Genomic DNA, 16,956 nt, shown 5'->3' with positions numbered 1-16,956 from the left:
TGAGCCAGCCATCGGCATATGCAAATGGGGGTGGAGTAGGTACGAGTCAGCACGGCTCTCATCATTATAGAATATGGAAGTTATGTTTCTGTCCAGCCCTCTATTCTGAAATTGGATGCATGGAATAGAAAATTGGGGCATGGAGACAAGGTAGTTCTGCCTCAACACAAAAGCAGCTTGCCCTATTCCTAGTCATGTATATACAGTATATTGTACATAAAGTATACAGTTGTAGCAGACAAACATACATTAAAGAGAAATATTATCTAACCTGATTATTTTGGAAATCATAGTCTAATGAGTATTGAAGTTTCCCGAGCTTCTCATCTTCTTTAGGTTGTTCTTTGTCTTCTCCATCAGTTAAACCAGTTTCAGCATCATCATCATCATCATCATCATCATCCTTTAACGCCTGTGGAGTCAATTTATGGCATACATGAGGTATTGTTATTTTTATATTCTGCATTTAAAGCTATACTGTAAGTTTAACTCAGAAAGTCAAGACTTTTCAAGGTTTTATTCATACTGTAGATACATGGGCTAAGCAGGCAGCAAATAATATTAAGGCAACTTATTTTAGAATGGAAGCAGGCATATTAAGTTTACATTTCCACTTACGTGAATACTGCATAATGCTTAATATCAAATAGATTTTAATAAAACTCATCATGCTCATAGCAGTATGACAAAAAAAATCTATAAAAAATAGCTACATACCAATGAACTCAAGTTAGTTCCGCATGCAAAATAGCAAAGCTCATTCCAAAATTATGGCTCCCTAGTTATTGAATTTCATGAGAAAAAACTTTTCAAACAGGTCAAAAGTGGCATTCACAGTAAAATATCCAGTCAGAATAAAACATGCTATCATTGAATGGAGGCTTATGAAATAAAGGTTTTTCTAGGGTTATTATTTTATTTCATATTTTCTAGTAAAGCCAGGCTGAACCAAATTCATTTTACATTGTTTATATTTCACAAAATAATTTATAAATTGTTTGTTAGTAATTAAATCGTAGCTTTGCAATTTAATTAACTGGAGATTTCGTTTTACATTGTCAACTACTAATAGAAGCTTATGTGTTCTTGCTGCCTTATAATAACATTTAGAAAATGAATGTTCCTCCACACTGTACGTCAAGCCGATTATATTTGTTTGTGGGTGCTTCGTTTTCTACAAGTTAACTATGTGGTAGATAAAAACACAATTAATTTTACAACAATGGTAGAGAGAGATTCTTTAGATAGATATTTGTAATTCTGCTAATATCTAATTTAAAGGGCATATTTTAAAGCAGCGGTCCCTAACCCTTTTTTCACCAGGGACCAGCTTCATGCGAGAAAATTTTTTCAAGGGCCGGCAAGGAGAGAGAGGGGGGGGGGGTTTAGGGTCAGATCACACGTTGCGTAAATACTGTGGATTTTCCACAACGGAATTTTTTTGCGGAAAATCCACAGCATAATACTGTAGCAGCAAAGTGGATGAGATAGAACAAATCTTATCCGTATGCTGCGTAAATAGTGACCGGAAGAACCGCTCAAAAATTGACATGCGTTGCGGAGCTTTATTCCGCAGTATGTCAATTGTATTTCCGTAAATGCTGCTTATTTGTTGGGGGTTTTCCCCATTGAATTCATTAGGGTGGTAAAACCCACAACAAATAGCAGTGGTTGTTTTTATTGCAGTGGAATCGCAGCGGTTCCGCCGCAGAAACACAACTCAGAAAAAACAAAACAAAACAAAAATTATACTTACCCAAAAGTCTGTGTTTCTCCTCCAGGCCGACCTCCTGGGATGACGTTCCATCCCATGTGACCGCTGCAGCGGAGGTCACATGGGATGAAACATCATCCCATGAGTCCGGCCTGGATGACGTTAGAGGGCTGGCCTCCTGAGATGACGTTTCATCCCATGTGACCGCCGCTACAGCCAATCACAAGCTGCAGCGGTCTCCTAGGATGAAATGATCAGCAGTTTTCCGCTGCGGATATTCCGGGCAAAAAAGCTTGGTGCGGTTTTTCGCCCAAAACTTCCTGTGGCCACTGGGGCGGATACCAGATACCATGGCCCGATACCAAATGATCCGCGGCCCGGTATTGGTCCGTGGCCCTGTGGTTGTTACTGTATTTAGGAGTCAATTAAGGATTAGAAAAAAAAAGGTCTGCTTTTTTGCTTTTTGTCCAGAAACAGCACCAATCTTTCCCTTCGGCTGTCTCTAATTGCAGGACAATCCCAATTTCAGGACAAGATCAGTGCTGTTTCTGAAAAAAGGTAGATTCTTTTTTCCATCACTGGACAACCCCTTTAAGTGCTATACAACCCATAAAAAAAATGTGGCCTTCTACAAATACATAATGTGACATTTACAATAATGCATGGCAGGAGGACCATTTACAGGAAAAAACGTGCCATAGCAGGGACCAACGGTAATATAAGTATGTTTGAACATGTTTTTTTTTGGAGGGTTGGCATAATTCGAAAAAGCCAATTAAGATTATTAGTAAACTAGGTCATTCTTTCTTTAGCCCTTTCCCCGAACTCCCAGTCCTTCTTATGATAATAGTCTAGAGTAGCAGACATTCGGCAAGCTGGAATATTGTGCATTACACAACCTGGAAAAACAGTGTTATGTATGTCATTTTGGACTGGAATATGTATTGTCTGGGGAGATTTTGGTTTCCAATCTCCCCCTGAAGGATATGATTCATTGCGGATACCCAATAGTTTGTTAGTATTATGTTTTGGAGAACTGTAAACTGGGACTCGATACTTGGGGCCACATGCCATTCTGTGCCATTTTATGTCAATAAAAACATTTTTGTGGTCAAATTTTGTACATGGCCTAGAAAGATTTAGTTAATGTAATATATCTACCAAATATAAATACATAAACCATTTATTTGAAACACAGCATAATAATTCTACACTATAGATGGTCTAATCTGTGAAGTACATTTCAATATATTTTCATAGTAATATACAAAATGGTTTGGCTGCACAATTCGAGACACCTGCCAAGAAGCCATCAGTATATGAAACAACAACAACAAAAACTTAGTGATAAATGTTAACTAAGGAATATATCTGGCAGAACATAATATAACTAACGCCAGTATGTTAAATGGTTTTTATCACTAAAGTTAAGTCTATGGGCAAAACAACAGCTTGTCGGCACAAAGCTGTCAATCATTCATAAACTATTTGGCCACAGTTATTTTGTGTTCCTCAAACTATGCCTCAGATAACATTTTAGAAACCTTTAAAAAAAATTGGATGGGATTTTACATTTCATCATTAAATATATGTTTGTCATCCTAAATTTGAAAAAAAGTTTAACTTTTTAAATATTTTTTGATGATTTATATACAAATTATACACATATGCAATGCGGGAGTTGCATAAGATTAGAAAAAAATGGTCTAGTTTGATTCCTAAAACACCATTAGGCCACGTTCAGACGTGCCAGAATTTTTCCGCTGCAAATGTTGGTGCAGATTTGGGGCAATTACGCAACGAATCTGCAGCAACATTTGCATATTTGATAGGTAGTTCAGACGTTGCAGATATCACAGCGGGCTTGCCACAGATTTCTGTTTTTGCATTGCAAAGGCTGAAATCCGCAGTGAAATTCCGCTGCTTCTCTGCAACATAATGTGCATGTTGCGGAGGGAAAATTCTGCACCGCAGCCTAATTTCCGGACAGTTATTTTCCGCAACGTCTGAACTAAGTTTCTTAAGAATGGATAGAAACAGATGTAAAAAACGGCTGCTGCAGAATTCCGCTGTGGACTGTCCGCAGCGGAATTCAACCGTTTTTCCGCCACGTCTGAACGTGGCCTAACTCTAGTGCATGGACTGTGTCTGGTATTGCAACTTAGCCTGATCAAAGTGAACGGGGCTGAGCTGCAATGCCAGACAAGATCTATGGACAAAAGTGGCGCTGTTGTTGGAAAAAAGCAAATTTTTTTTTCAATCTCCTGCAACCCCTTTAACTAATGGGAATGCTTCCTCAAATTTCAAATGTGTCCAGCATTTTAAAGAAGAATCTGCTTTTTTTAGAAATAGCGCCACTCTTGGCCAGTGTTTGGTATTTCAGTTCAGCCTTATTTGAATGGAGCTGAGCTGCAATACCAGACTCAGGGCATGGAGAAGAGCGGCACTGTTTCTGGAGAGAAAAAAGTCACCTTTTTCTAATCCTGGATAAAAAGAAACACTCAATGTTTATCCATCTCTTCATGGTTAATGCAGCCATGGTTTGGTGCAGTATATTTGCCAGCATTGGTTTTGATTAACATCGTGTAGAAAACCTGTATTCTTGGGTAGTTATAAACTCATGTAGTGGTGCAAATTTCAGGACTTATATTTCACCAAATTGAAATGATATTATTAAGACATGTAACATAATGCACACAATTGATCTGTAATTTTTGTTTAATAGATGTTGATTATTTGCAGCAATTACACAATTTTAGCCTTCTAATACAATTCTGTTTGTATTTGTGGGGATAACTCTATTTACGTTTGAATAAAATCAATTTAGTTCAGCCTCTTGATGTATTAAGCAGTGTTAAGCAGTGGATTAATCTCAATTGAGAAGCCCCAGCTGTCAAGACAACTAATCATAAAATGTTTTCACTTTCTATGGTTTATCCAAATAGGGAAAAAAAACCTACCGCAAGTGACAATCCAGAACAGTCATGAGATACAACACAGAGAGGGAGGACACAGAAGGAAGAAATCAAATTAAGACAGCCACACATAACCATTAGTAAGAAAAATGACCATTAAATATGCATTTTATTATTATTTACAGAGAACACTGAAATGTAGGTCAATCCTGGCGTGCTGAAAACACTTCCTATTCTGTAAAGTAATTTATGCTAATGTGTGCATTCAATAGATGAAATATAACACCACAAAAATGCATTGGTATTTAAACAACATTTGTATTTATTATACATTTGTCATTTGAGTCTTCCTACATCCACACTGATGGGTGTGCGGGAACACCTCTGTGCAAGGAAAAAAACAAAGGGGACTCTTCCCCTTTGTTCAGGTGATTGGCAGAGTTTCCAGAGACCACCATGGACTACATATACACCAATTAGGTATCTTTGCTGGTATCTACTCTCCAACAAGTCCAAGTATTTGCAAAAAGGTCTCACAGAGGAGTCTGTATTGCTTTATCTGTATAGCTTTTGTACAGTCCAGTTGCAGGTAGATTCATTTTCCTTAAAGGGAAAGTAGGTTCTTTAAAGATCCCTATCGCTATGCCATAATTTCTTATAATGAGCATACCCCTGTAATATTTTACTTATATACCTATCCACAATGATTCTTTGTATTCATAGTTAAATGATTCCTCTTACATAGGATTAGTAGATGCTACATGAAAATGGACCGAGCTTTACACATTATGAAGTTCATTTATATACCTTAAGCAATTACATTTAGCTATTTCAAAGAGTAATGCAATTGGCTCAAAGACGCTACTTAAATTCACATGTATAAGAACACTATTCCATTATAGCAGATATAAATGGCTGGAACATTTCCTTGATGATCAGCAGGAGCTTCTGTGCAGTAAATATAAATGACTTTAAAGAAAAATATATATCTAAAACACTTTTTGAAATGTTATTTGTAATAATTCTAACAATATCAGCGTAAAAGTGTTAGGAAATGAGCATTGACCACTCGTATGACAGCTCAATTCTCCTTACATTGCGGTATCAGCAATGAATTGTGGCCATAAATGGGATGATTTACTAATCATACTGTCAGACAGAATAGAGTTCATAATGTGCTAATACATCTACGTCATGCCCTTATAAATATTTCAGATGGCTTCAAAGCATATTTCCTCTTTAAATAAATACGTCATTTTTCCACATAGTAACATAGATAGTACATTATACAAAACTAAATAACATAATACATATAAAACACATAATACATATAAAACATAAATGGTAAGAAACAAAAATAAAAAAATAAAATAAAAGCAATACAATACTAAAGCACATTGTTAGTAACAGAACGGGGGTCATTTACGCAGAAGAAAATGAATGTGAACATAGAAACCTATATATAGCTGGGTGTCATTCATGTTTATTAAAGTTGATTTACCACATAAGAACAACTTTATGTTTATTCAAGACTTGAGAGCTTCTGCTATCCAGCACAGTCAAGAGTAAACCATGCCCAAGTCCCTCTTCGTGGATCATTTGCATACTCAGAGCCAAACTGTCCAGAGGTTGTTTTGTCTGGTCTGTGGCCAGTCTGAAACTCCCAAGTATTGAGAGAACATATTTGCATTTTTAAATCTAGTTGTTCTCATGTGATGGATAGTCAAAATGTGGTAATTGTGTTTTATTTGCTAGCAGAGATATTGCCTTTTTTCTATTTCGTGGCAGAAATTTTGCAAAGTATGTTTGGCACTCCATTATTATTAATAGGTACCATGAAAGACCATGTAAGATCCAATAACCCTTCAGGAATTCCATGGCATTCAATGTTACTGTTCAATTATATGTCCAAGAATCTTTATTACGAATCTTTAGTACCTTTTTCAACGGTATCTCCAAATTAGTCAAAAGTAGCTACTTTTGACTCACTCTCAGGTGCTGTTGACCATTGAAAACGGACTGGGAGGAGTGAAACATCAGTTATATATATATATATATATATATATATATATATATATATATATATATATATAATGTTACCTATAATGTACTCACCCACTAACGGACTAATGGTCTAACTATATATATATAGCTTATATATATAGCTTATTGGAAGTGTGCTTTTAGTTCGCAAATTTTTTCACTGAGTGATAACATTGTAATAAATATTCTTGGACACATTATTGAACAGTAACATTGAGCGCCATGACATTCTTGTAGAGAATTTTAAAGGAAGGAAGATTTTTAACCCCTTCTATATGCTGAGGGTGTCAGCTGTATATTACAGCTGACAGCTCGCTCCAACGGCCGGGATCAGAGATAACTCTAATCACGGCTATTAAACCACTTAGATGCGACCACTGCATCTTAGTCGTCAGACATGGGGGCCCACTGTCATTCCATTTCCCACATTCAAAGTGATCGCAAATCTGATTTCTTTTTAATGGCAGCTGGGGGCCTAATGAAGGCCCCCATGTCTGGCATCTTAGTCCACTTATGAAGCCCAGCCGGAGCTTAATAGGAGACTGTTAATAGCACTGTATTGCAGTGTATTATATGTTCAAGTCCCCTAGTGAGAATAAAAAATATATATGTAAAAATAAGTTTAATAAAGTTTTAACAATATATAAAAAATGTTTTAAAAATGTTTTTCTATTTTTTTCTTAAAATAACGCAAATAATAAAGAATAAATATTATTGGTATCGCCATGTCTGAAATAGTCCGAACTATTACAATATATATGAAATTTATCCAACACAGTGAATTCCGTAAAAAAAAAAGAATGGCTGTTTTCTGGTCATCTAATCTCACCCAAAAATGTTTAGAAAAATGTATCAAAAAGTCATATTGTAAAGGATCTGCCAGACACAGCTTCTGTGTGGACGCCCGTGGTTAATCAGTCTGCATCTGCTCCTAGGTCTGATAGAGTGACTCGATCTGCTACCACTCAGGCTGGTAGGCTGAGGAGTGGGAGAACCTATCACAGCCTGGCTAGACGGAGCTAGCTCCCGCCCTCGGTCTATTTATACCTTCATTTCCTGCTCTTCCTTTGCCTGTGATTCTGTCTGGTTTCCAGGCTCTGCGTTTCCTGCTAGTACTATTGACCTCTGCTTCAAATTGACCCTGGCTTTATTGACTACTCTCCTGCTCTGCGTTTGGTACCTCGTACACTCCTGGTTTGACTCGACTCGTTCACTACTCTTGTTGCTCACGGTGTTGCCGTGGGCAACTGCCCCATTTCCTTTAGCTTCTGTGTGCCCTTGTCTGTTTGTCTGTCGTGCACTTATTGAGCGTTGGGACCGTCGTCCAGTTGTACACCGTCGCCTAGGACGGGCCGTGCAAGTAGGTAGGCGGGTATATTAGGGCTCACCTGTCTGTCTCCCTACCCCGACATTACACATATGCACTCTAAAATAATACCTATAAAAACGACATTTCGTATTTAGTAAAAGTAGTAAAACATTAAAGAAAACTATAAATTGTGTATCTCTATAATCGTACTAAACCATAGAATGGAGTTAACATGTCATTCTTACTTAACGATGATCGCCACAAATTCAAAACCCCAAAAACTATGGGGAAATTTATGTTTGCTTTCCATTCCATCCCTCAAAATATATATTTTTTCATTTTTAATACATTATATGTTATACTAAATGGTATCATTAAAAAATAGAACTTGTACCGCAAAAAAAAAACCCTCATACTGTTATGTTGACAAAAAATAAAAAAGTTATAATTGGCGGGAACAAAACATGAAATTATAAAAGAGGAAAATTAACCTTAAGGGGTTAAAGGAAGTGCAGCCATATAATCTGTAACCTTTGATTGAAACTATCATTGTTCTATTATATTTTTAAGTTTCTGAGAATCATTAGCTTCTGAGAACCCAATTCAAAAGTGATTGCACATTGTGTTGTCACTTTTGCAAAAATGGCTGCCACAATGTTACAGAAAAATGGCAATATCTCTGTAAATAAATCAAACATAACTGCTCTAACTTATGATTTACTAATAAATGGACAACTGTACATTAAGGGTGTAAATCTTTTTTAAGGACAATGTACACTACCAGTCAAAAGTTTGGACACAACTTTTCATTCCATGGTTTTTCTTCTTTTTTTTTTTTTTTCTACATTGTAGATTCATATTGAAAACATGAAAACTTTGAAGGAACACGTATGGAATTAAGGCCCCATGCACACGACCGCATTCGGTCCATGATATACGGACCGCATGTTGGCCACATGTCCCTGACCGATCACAGTGCAGGGAGTCGGGCTCCTAGCATCATACTTATTTATGACGCTAGGTGTCACTGCCTGTCCAAGGAACTACTGTCCTGTACTGAAAACATGATTACGAGACAGTTTGTCCGGCAGCGAGGCAGTGACACCTAGCGTCATAGATAAGTATGATGCTAGGAGCCCGGCTCCTTCCACTATGTTCGGTCCGGGACATGCGGCCGACATGCGGACCATACATCACGGACCGAACACGGTCGTGTGCATGGGGCCTTAGTGGTAAACAAAAAAGTGTTAAACAAACCATAATTTGTTTTTTATTTTAGATTCTCAAAAGTAGCCACCTTTTGCTTTGAAGACAGCTTTTCATTCTCTTGGCATTCTCTCAATCAGCTTCATTCAGGTAATCACCTGGAATGGTTTTCAATTAACAGGTATGTCTGTCAAGAGTTAATTTGTTGAATTGTTTGCCTTCATAATGTGTTTGAAACCATCAGTTGTGTTGTGCAGACGTAGGATTGGTACACACTCATATACAATGTTTAGCCTTATTCAACTACTGTTCTAATCCACATCATGGCAAGCAGGGCCGGCCTTAGGGGTGTGCGACCTGTGCCTTTGCACAGGGCGCATCACTCCAGCAGGTGGAAGGGGGAGCTGCGCTGGCTCCCTTCCCCTGCTTGTTTCAGAAGCGCCCGGGCCCAGCGACTCAGCAGTCGCCTTTCCGCCCGGGCGCTTCTTCACTCAGTGGCGTCGCTACCGCTGTAGCAGCCATAGTGGCTGCTAGCAGCAACACCGGGCATTAGGGCACCCCAGCGGTAGCAATGGCACTATAGCAGAGCAGGGAGGTATCTCCCTGCTCTGCTATCTACTAGCACCACTGTAGCTCCCTGAAGGAGCGGAATCCCCGTGTGGCCAGGGATTCTGCTCCTGGAGTGCTCCGCTTGATGTCTCTGTCCATATTAGGACAGTGACATCAGGGGAAACTACTGAAGCGGAATCACCGTCCACAGCATTGAAGACACTGTGACAGGTGATTCCACCTCAAGATAAGCCAGTGACATCACTGTCCATAAATGGACAAAGACAAAAGGAGCTAATCCTGGAGTGGAATCCCTGTTCATAGCGCCGGCAACTCTGTGGGTGGGGATTCCACTTCAGGAGTTTACCCTGATGTCACTGTCCATATATGGACAGAGACATCAAGCGGAGCGCTCCAGGAGCGGAATCCCCGGCCACACAGCGATTACGCTACTTCAGGGAGCTACAGTGGTGCTATCTACAGGAAGGGGGGTTGCTATCTACATGGGGGCTGTGTGGCGCTATCTACAAGGGGGCTGTGGGCTGTGTGGCACTACCTACAAGGAGGCTGTGTGGCACTACCAACAAGGGGGTTGTGGGCTGTGTGGCACTACCAACAAGGGTGCTGTGGGCTGTGTGGCACTACCAACAAGGGGGCTGTGTGGCACTTTTTACCAGGGGGCTGTATGGCACTCCCTACCAGGGGTCTGTGTGGCACTCCCTACCAGGGGTCTGTGTGGCACTCCCTACCAGGGGGCTGTGTGGCACTACTTACCAGGGGGCTGTGTGGCACTACCTACAGGGGCTGTGTGGCGCTATCTACAAGGAGTCTATGTGACGCTATTTACAAGGGGACTGTGTGGCGCTATTTACCAGGGGGCTGTGTGGTGCTATCTACAAGGGCCTGTGTGGCGCTACCTACAAGGGGGCTGTGTGTCACTATCTACAAGGGGGCTGTGTGGCACTACCTACAAGGGGCTGTGGGGCGCAACCTACATGGGGCTGTGTGGCACTACCTACAAGGGGCTGTGTGGCACTATCTACAGGGAGAATATGTGAGTGGTGGGCTTATGATCATTTTACTGTGAGGGTGGGCTGAGGGTCATTTTACTGTGAGTGGGGGGCTGATGGTCATTTTACTGAGAGTGGGGGGCAGATGGTCATTTTACTGTGAGTGGGGGCCTGATGGTCTTGAAGTGGTTTCTACCTCTGACCTCTAATTGAAATTAATAGGAGGCAGAAAATAGCTGCGTTTGGAGCTTTTTTGCCTGCGCCTTTTGCATTAACTTCAACGGCTTAAGAAAAAACTCAAAAAAAACAAAAAAAAAGTCAAACAACGCTGTCAATTCCTGAAGGAATTTTGAGGCATATTTTTTTTCCGAAAAGGTTGGGAAACTCTATACTAGGCTACAGGATCACGCCGGCATATGCAAGGATCCCGTCGTGGGAACGGGGACTAGGTGAGTACAATTTTTGTTTTTGTTTGGGGGCACAGTCTACAAGGGGGAGGTGCGAGGGGCTATATGGCACGATCTACAGGGGGCACTATACTGTGTGGGCGCCACTAAGCGGACATTATACTGTGTAGGGGTACTACAGGGGGCATAATACTGTGGGCACAATTAGAGGACAAAATACTGTGTCCTTGAAGGGGTTGCAATATATTATATTATTAAATATTATTATTATACTGTATGGGGGCACTAAAGGGGCATTATACTTTTTTATGGGGCATTTTTTTTAATGATGGGGGTCATTTCGCACGGGGCGCCATCTATCCTAAGGCTGGCCATGATGGCAAGAACCACTAGACTAAGTAAAGAGAAACAATGGTCCATCATCTTTACTTTACATACAATCTGGAAAATGTGAACAACTTTGAAGATATCAAGTGCAGTCATCAAAAAACATCAAACGCTATGATGAAACTGGCTCTCATGAGAACCACCCTAGGAAAGGAAAATCAAGAATGACCTCTGCTGCCGAGGATAAGTTCATTAGAGTTATCAGAATCAGAAATCGCAAGCTAACAGCACCTCAGATTAGAGCCCACATAAAAGCTTCAGAGAGATCAAGTACCAGACATATCTCAACATTAACTGTTCAGAGGGGACTGCGAAACTCAGAGCTTCATGGTCGAATTGCTGCAAAGAAGCCACTACTGGGGAACAAGAAAAGAAGAAGATAATTGTTTGGGCAAAGAAACACAAGCGATGGAATTAGACCAGTAGATATCTGTACTTTGGTATGAGTCAAAATTTGAGATTTTTTCTTCCAACCTCCATGTCTTTGTAAGATGCAGAAAAGGTGAGCGGATGGTTTCTACATGTGTGTGTGTGTGTGATGGTGTCAGGGTGCTTTGCTCGTGACACTTTTGGTGATTCATAGAACACTGGACCTGCATGGCTACCACTGCATTCTGCAATGACAATACATCTCATCTGGTTTGTGCTTAGTGGGACCATCATTTGTTTTTCAACAGCACAATGACCCTAAATACACATCCAAGCTATGTAAGGGATATTTGACAAAGAAGGAGAGTGACGGAGTGCTGCGTCAGATGACATGGCCTCCACAATCACCCGACCTAAACTCAAATGAGATGGTTTGGGATGAGTTGGACTGCAGAGTGAAGGAAAAGCAGCAAACAAGTGCTCAGCACCTCTGGGAACTCCTTCAAGATTGTTGGCAAACCATTCCAGGCGACTGCTTCATGAAGCTGATTGTGAGAATGACAATAGTGTGCAAAGCTGTTATTAAAGCAAAAGGGGGCTACTTCGAAGATTCTAAAATACAAAAGATGTTTGCTTTGTTGAACACTTGTTGTTAACCACTTAATTCCACATGTGTGTCTTCATAGTTATCATGTTTTTAGTATGAATCTACAATGTAGAAAAAAAAGGTCTGTCCAAACTTTTGACTGGGTCTGTTTAATATAACTGATTATATGTGTTTTGTTACCTTCAAATAAGCAATTGATGCCAAATCTAAAATAAAGGGGAAATTAACATTTTTTTTGTACATCTGAAAATGTCTGGAGGTGCTACACAATCTCCATCTATTACAGTGCATGCTAAACACTTGGTTTAAACAAAATGGCATATATACCTGGATACATATTCGTCATTACAATATCCTATTATTAATAAAAGATATGAAGGAGTAGCAGTCAAATGCTACAAATGAAATCAGGTAGATCAGAGCTTTTCTAATGCTGTGGTATCCTGTCGTAAATGAACCCCATTGTCAATATAAAAGAATCATTAGGTCATTTATAAAAATGAGTGCAAAAACAGTATTGTTACCAATAAATTAATGGATCAATCAAATAGATTGCAACTATTTTTTTTGCAGGTGCAAGTTTGTAAACATGAATTGTGGACAGCAACACTGTTTTTAAATTAAACCTTAAGTACATTAATTTATAGAATATTGTAGGAACTGATCATTTCGATACAGGATTAAATAGAAAGAAATAATTAGGTTTCTGATGAAAAAAAATTATATTTGTTATTCTGTTGTTTTTGCTGGCAATTAAAGAGAAACATCAAATGAATACTGTTATTTCTTTGTTAAGCTTGATTAGAAATCAAGACTATTTCAGCATTGTGTGAAAATGACATTAACAGATTTATTCCAATAGCTAATATACATAAACATTAAAGACATGAAACATATTTTAATTAACATAATCATAAACAAGAAAAACATATGTTAATTAAAGATCTACAAAAGCAAAAAAACAAGGCATTTTCCGTGTTTAGTCGATTTAATTGCACATGTTATTCCGTGGCGTGTTTTCAGTATACAGTGAAGGAAATAAGTATTTGATCCATTGCTGATTTTGTAAGTTTGCCCACTGTCAAAGACATGAACAGTCTAGAATTTTTAGGCTAGGTTAATTTTACCAGTGAGAGATAGATTATATTTAAAAAAAAACTGAAAATCACATTGTCAAAATTATATATATTTATTTGCATTGTGCACAGAGAAATAAGTATTTGATCCCTTTGGCAAACAAGACTTAATACTTGGTGGCAAAACCCTTGTTGGCAAGCACAGCAGTCAGACATTTTTTGTAGTTGATGATGAGGTTTGCATACATGTTAGATGGAATTTTGGCCCACTCCTCTTTGCAGATCATCTGTAAATCATTAAGATTTCGAGGCTGTCGCTTGGCAACTCGGATCTTCAGCTCCCTCCATAAGTTTTCGATGGGATTTAGGTCTGGAGACTGGCTAGGCCACTCCATAACATTAATGTGCTTCTTTTTGAGCCACTCCTTTGTTGCCTTGGCTGTATGTTTCGGGTCATTGTCGTGCTGGAAGACCCAGCCACGAGCCATTTTTAAGGTCCTGGTGGAGGGAAGGAGGTTGTCACTCAGGATTTGACGGTACATGGCTCCATCCATTCTCCCATTGATGCGGTGAAGTAGTCCTGTGCCCTTAGCAGAGAAACACCCCCAAAATATAATGTTTCCACCTCCATGCTTGACAGTGGGGACGGTGTTCTTTGGGTCATAGACAGCATTTCTCTTCCTCAAAAACACGGCGAGTTGAGTTAATGCCAAATAGCTCAATTTTAGTCTCATCTGACCACAGCACCTTCTCCCAATCACTCTCAGAATCATCCAGATGTTCATTTGCAAACTTCAGACTGGCCTGTACATGTGCCTTCTTGAGCAGGGGGACCTTGCGGGCACTGCAGGATTTTAATCCATTACGGTGTAATGTGTTACCAATGGTTTTCTTGGTGACTGTGGTCCCAGCTGCCTTGAGATCATTAACAAGTTCCCCCCGTGTAGTTTTCGGCTGAGCTCTCACCTTCCTTAGAATCAAGGATATCCCACGAGGTGAGATTTTGCATGGAGCCCCAGATCGATGTCGATTGACAGTCATTTTGTATGTCTTCCATTTTCTTACTATTGCACCAACAGTTGTCTCCTTCTCACCCAGCGTCTTACTTAAGGTTTTGTAGTCCATTCCAGCCTTGCGCAGGTCTATGATGTTGTCCCTGACATCCTTAGAAAGCTCTTTGGTCTTGCCCATGTTGTAGAGGTTAGAGTCAGACTGATTAATTGAGTCTGTGGACAGGAGTCTTTTATACAGGTGACCATGTAAGACAGCTGTCTTTAATGCAGGCACCAAGTTGATTTGGAGCGTGTAACTGGTCTGGAGGAGGCTGAACTCTTAATGGTTGGTAGGGGATCAAATACTTATTTCTCTGTGCACAATGCAAATAAATATATATAATTTTGACTATGTGATTTTCTGTTTTTTTTAAATATAATCTATCTCTCACTGGTAAAATTAACCTAGCCTAAAAATTCTAGACTGCTCATGCCTTTGACAGTGGGCAAACTTACAAAATCAGCAAGGGATCAAATACTTATTTCCTTCACTGTAGTACTTTATTTTTCCACATTCTTGTTGTAACTATTAAATAGAATATTTACTGTGGGTATTTTAGGAAACTGCATTATGAGAAATTCTGTAATATATTACAAACAGGAATAGGGCATAGTAACTACAGGGAAATCAAATTCCCAGTAGCTTCTCACCATCAGCGGAGTACATAAACTCTTTGCATTGCCTGTAATCTTTCAATGGAGAGAGTGGAGGGATGTTTGCAATATGCTGATGGACAGCACATGAACCTCTTTGCTATATATCAAAAGGATAATGCACATTAGACTAGGTTCACACATCATGTAAATATTACAGTGTTGAACCAGCCTAGAATTACGCACCAAATTCTGCAATGAAATCGTCATATCTTACATATGTTATTTTGGTGTGGATATAGCCGCGTATTCACCAATTGCATTGCAATGAATGAAATCTGTAGTGAAAGCCCGCTGCACTTCTGCAACAGATCGGACATGCTGCGAATTTGCAACATGTCTAGAATGCACTGAGGATTTATTATGCTGTAAGTATATTGAGTTTAAATTAAAATGCATTAACTTACATTGAACAGTGCTTTGCTGGAAAATTTCGGGCAGATTCTGCAACTGAAATTCCGCAGCAAATATGCAATGTGTGAACCCTCTTGAAATAAATAGATCATTTTCACATAGTAACAGATATAGTGCATTATACAAATCAAAACATAATACATATAAAACATAAAAAGGAAAGAAACGAAATAAAACAAAATAAAAAATTAATTATACAATAACAATACAATAATACAAAATCAATGCACATTGTTAATAATAGAATGGGGGTCAAGCGACATGTGCATGGATTTCTGCAAACTCCATTTACATGAATGGGACAGTCGCAGGAATTTCTGCAATGTGTGAGCATACCCAAAAGATGATGATTTCATAATAAGTATAATAGAAAGTTTCTCATATTGCAATTCCCTAACAACAAGAAAGTAGAGAAAGAAGTCACAAAATGACATGCAAAAACAAAGTAAGGCTTCGTTCACATCTACATCAGGGCTCCTTTCAGGCGTTCCGTTGGAGCTCTCCATCAGGGGAACCCATGAAAGGAGCCCTGACTGAAACAAACGGAAACCATAGGTTTTCATTTGGATTACCATGGATTTCAAGGGTGATGGATCCGATGCAAATGGTTTCTGTTTGTCTCAGTTGTGCAAGGGTTCCATAATTTTGACTAAATGGATAGTGTAGTCGACTACGGTGTTGCTTCCATCAAAACTAAGGAACCCTTGCACAATGGAGACAAACGGAGACCTATGGTTTCCGTTTGTTTCCTTCAGGGTTCCGTTCTGACGGGAAGCTCCGACGAAACGCCTGGACGGAGCCCTGTCGCAGATATGAACGAAGCCTAACTAAGTACAGAAAATCACATTTTTTTGTTTTGTAGATCTTATATATACACACAGTTCAGTCCAGTATTTGGACAGCGACACAATTTTCTCCATTTAGCCTCAGTACACCAGCATAATGGACTTGAAACAAAGCAATGAAGATAAGATTGTAGTGTAGGCTTTATACTTTAATTCAAGGATTTTAACAAAAATATTGCATTAGCTATTAGGAAGTACTGACATTCTTTTACATAGTCCCTCCATTTTTAGAGGCTCAAAAGTAATTGGACAATTAACAGAATCTTTAGGAAGTCAGCAACAACAAAAGGCCTAGAAGATCACGGAAGACAACTAAAGTGGATGATTGCAGAATTCTTTCCTGATACATTAAAGGCAAAGCATTTAAAGGGAGGAAATTCAGCATTTGGTGATGTCCAT

At 39.2% G+C, this 16,956-nt stretch overlaps 1 protein-coding gene across 2 annotated transcripts in view; it reads right to left on the bottom strand.

Annotated features, from left to right (window-relative positions):
- Nucleotides 1–16,956, bottom strand: part of SYT1 (synaptotagmin 1) — a 514,105-nt gene that overhangs the window by 139,065 nt on the left and 358,084 nt on the right. The window contains exon 8 of one of the 2 annotated variants that reach the window (XM_075857001.1): nucleotides 272–412. In XM_075857001.1, the coding sequence (XP_075713116.1) occupies nucleotides 272–412 (141 nt within the window). The remainder of the gene's footprint in view (nucleotides 1–271; nucleotides 413–16,956) is intronic. The other variant, XM_075857002.1, reaches the window with a different exon arrangement.

The sequence above is a fragment of the Rhinoderma darwinii genome, chromosome 3 (assembly GCF_050947455.1).
Source record: "Rhinoderma darwinii isolate aRhiDar2 chromosome 3, aRhiDar2.hap1, whole genome shotgun sequence".
In the NCBI taxonomy this organism is placed as follows: domain Eukaryota; kingdom Metazoa; phylum Chordata; class Amphibia; order Anura; family Rhinodermatidae; genus Rhinoderma; species Rhinoderma darwinii.
This window is presented reverse-complemented; position numbering and strand designations above follow the sequence as displayed.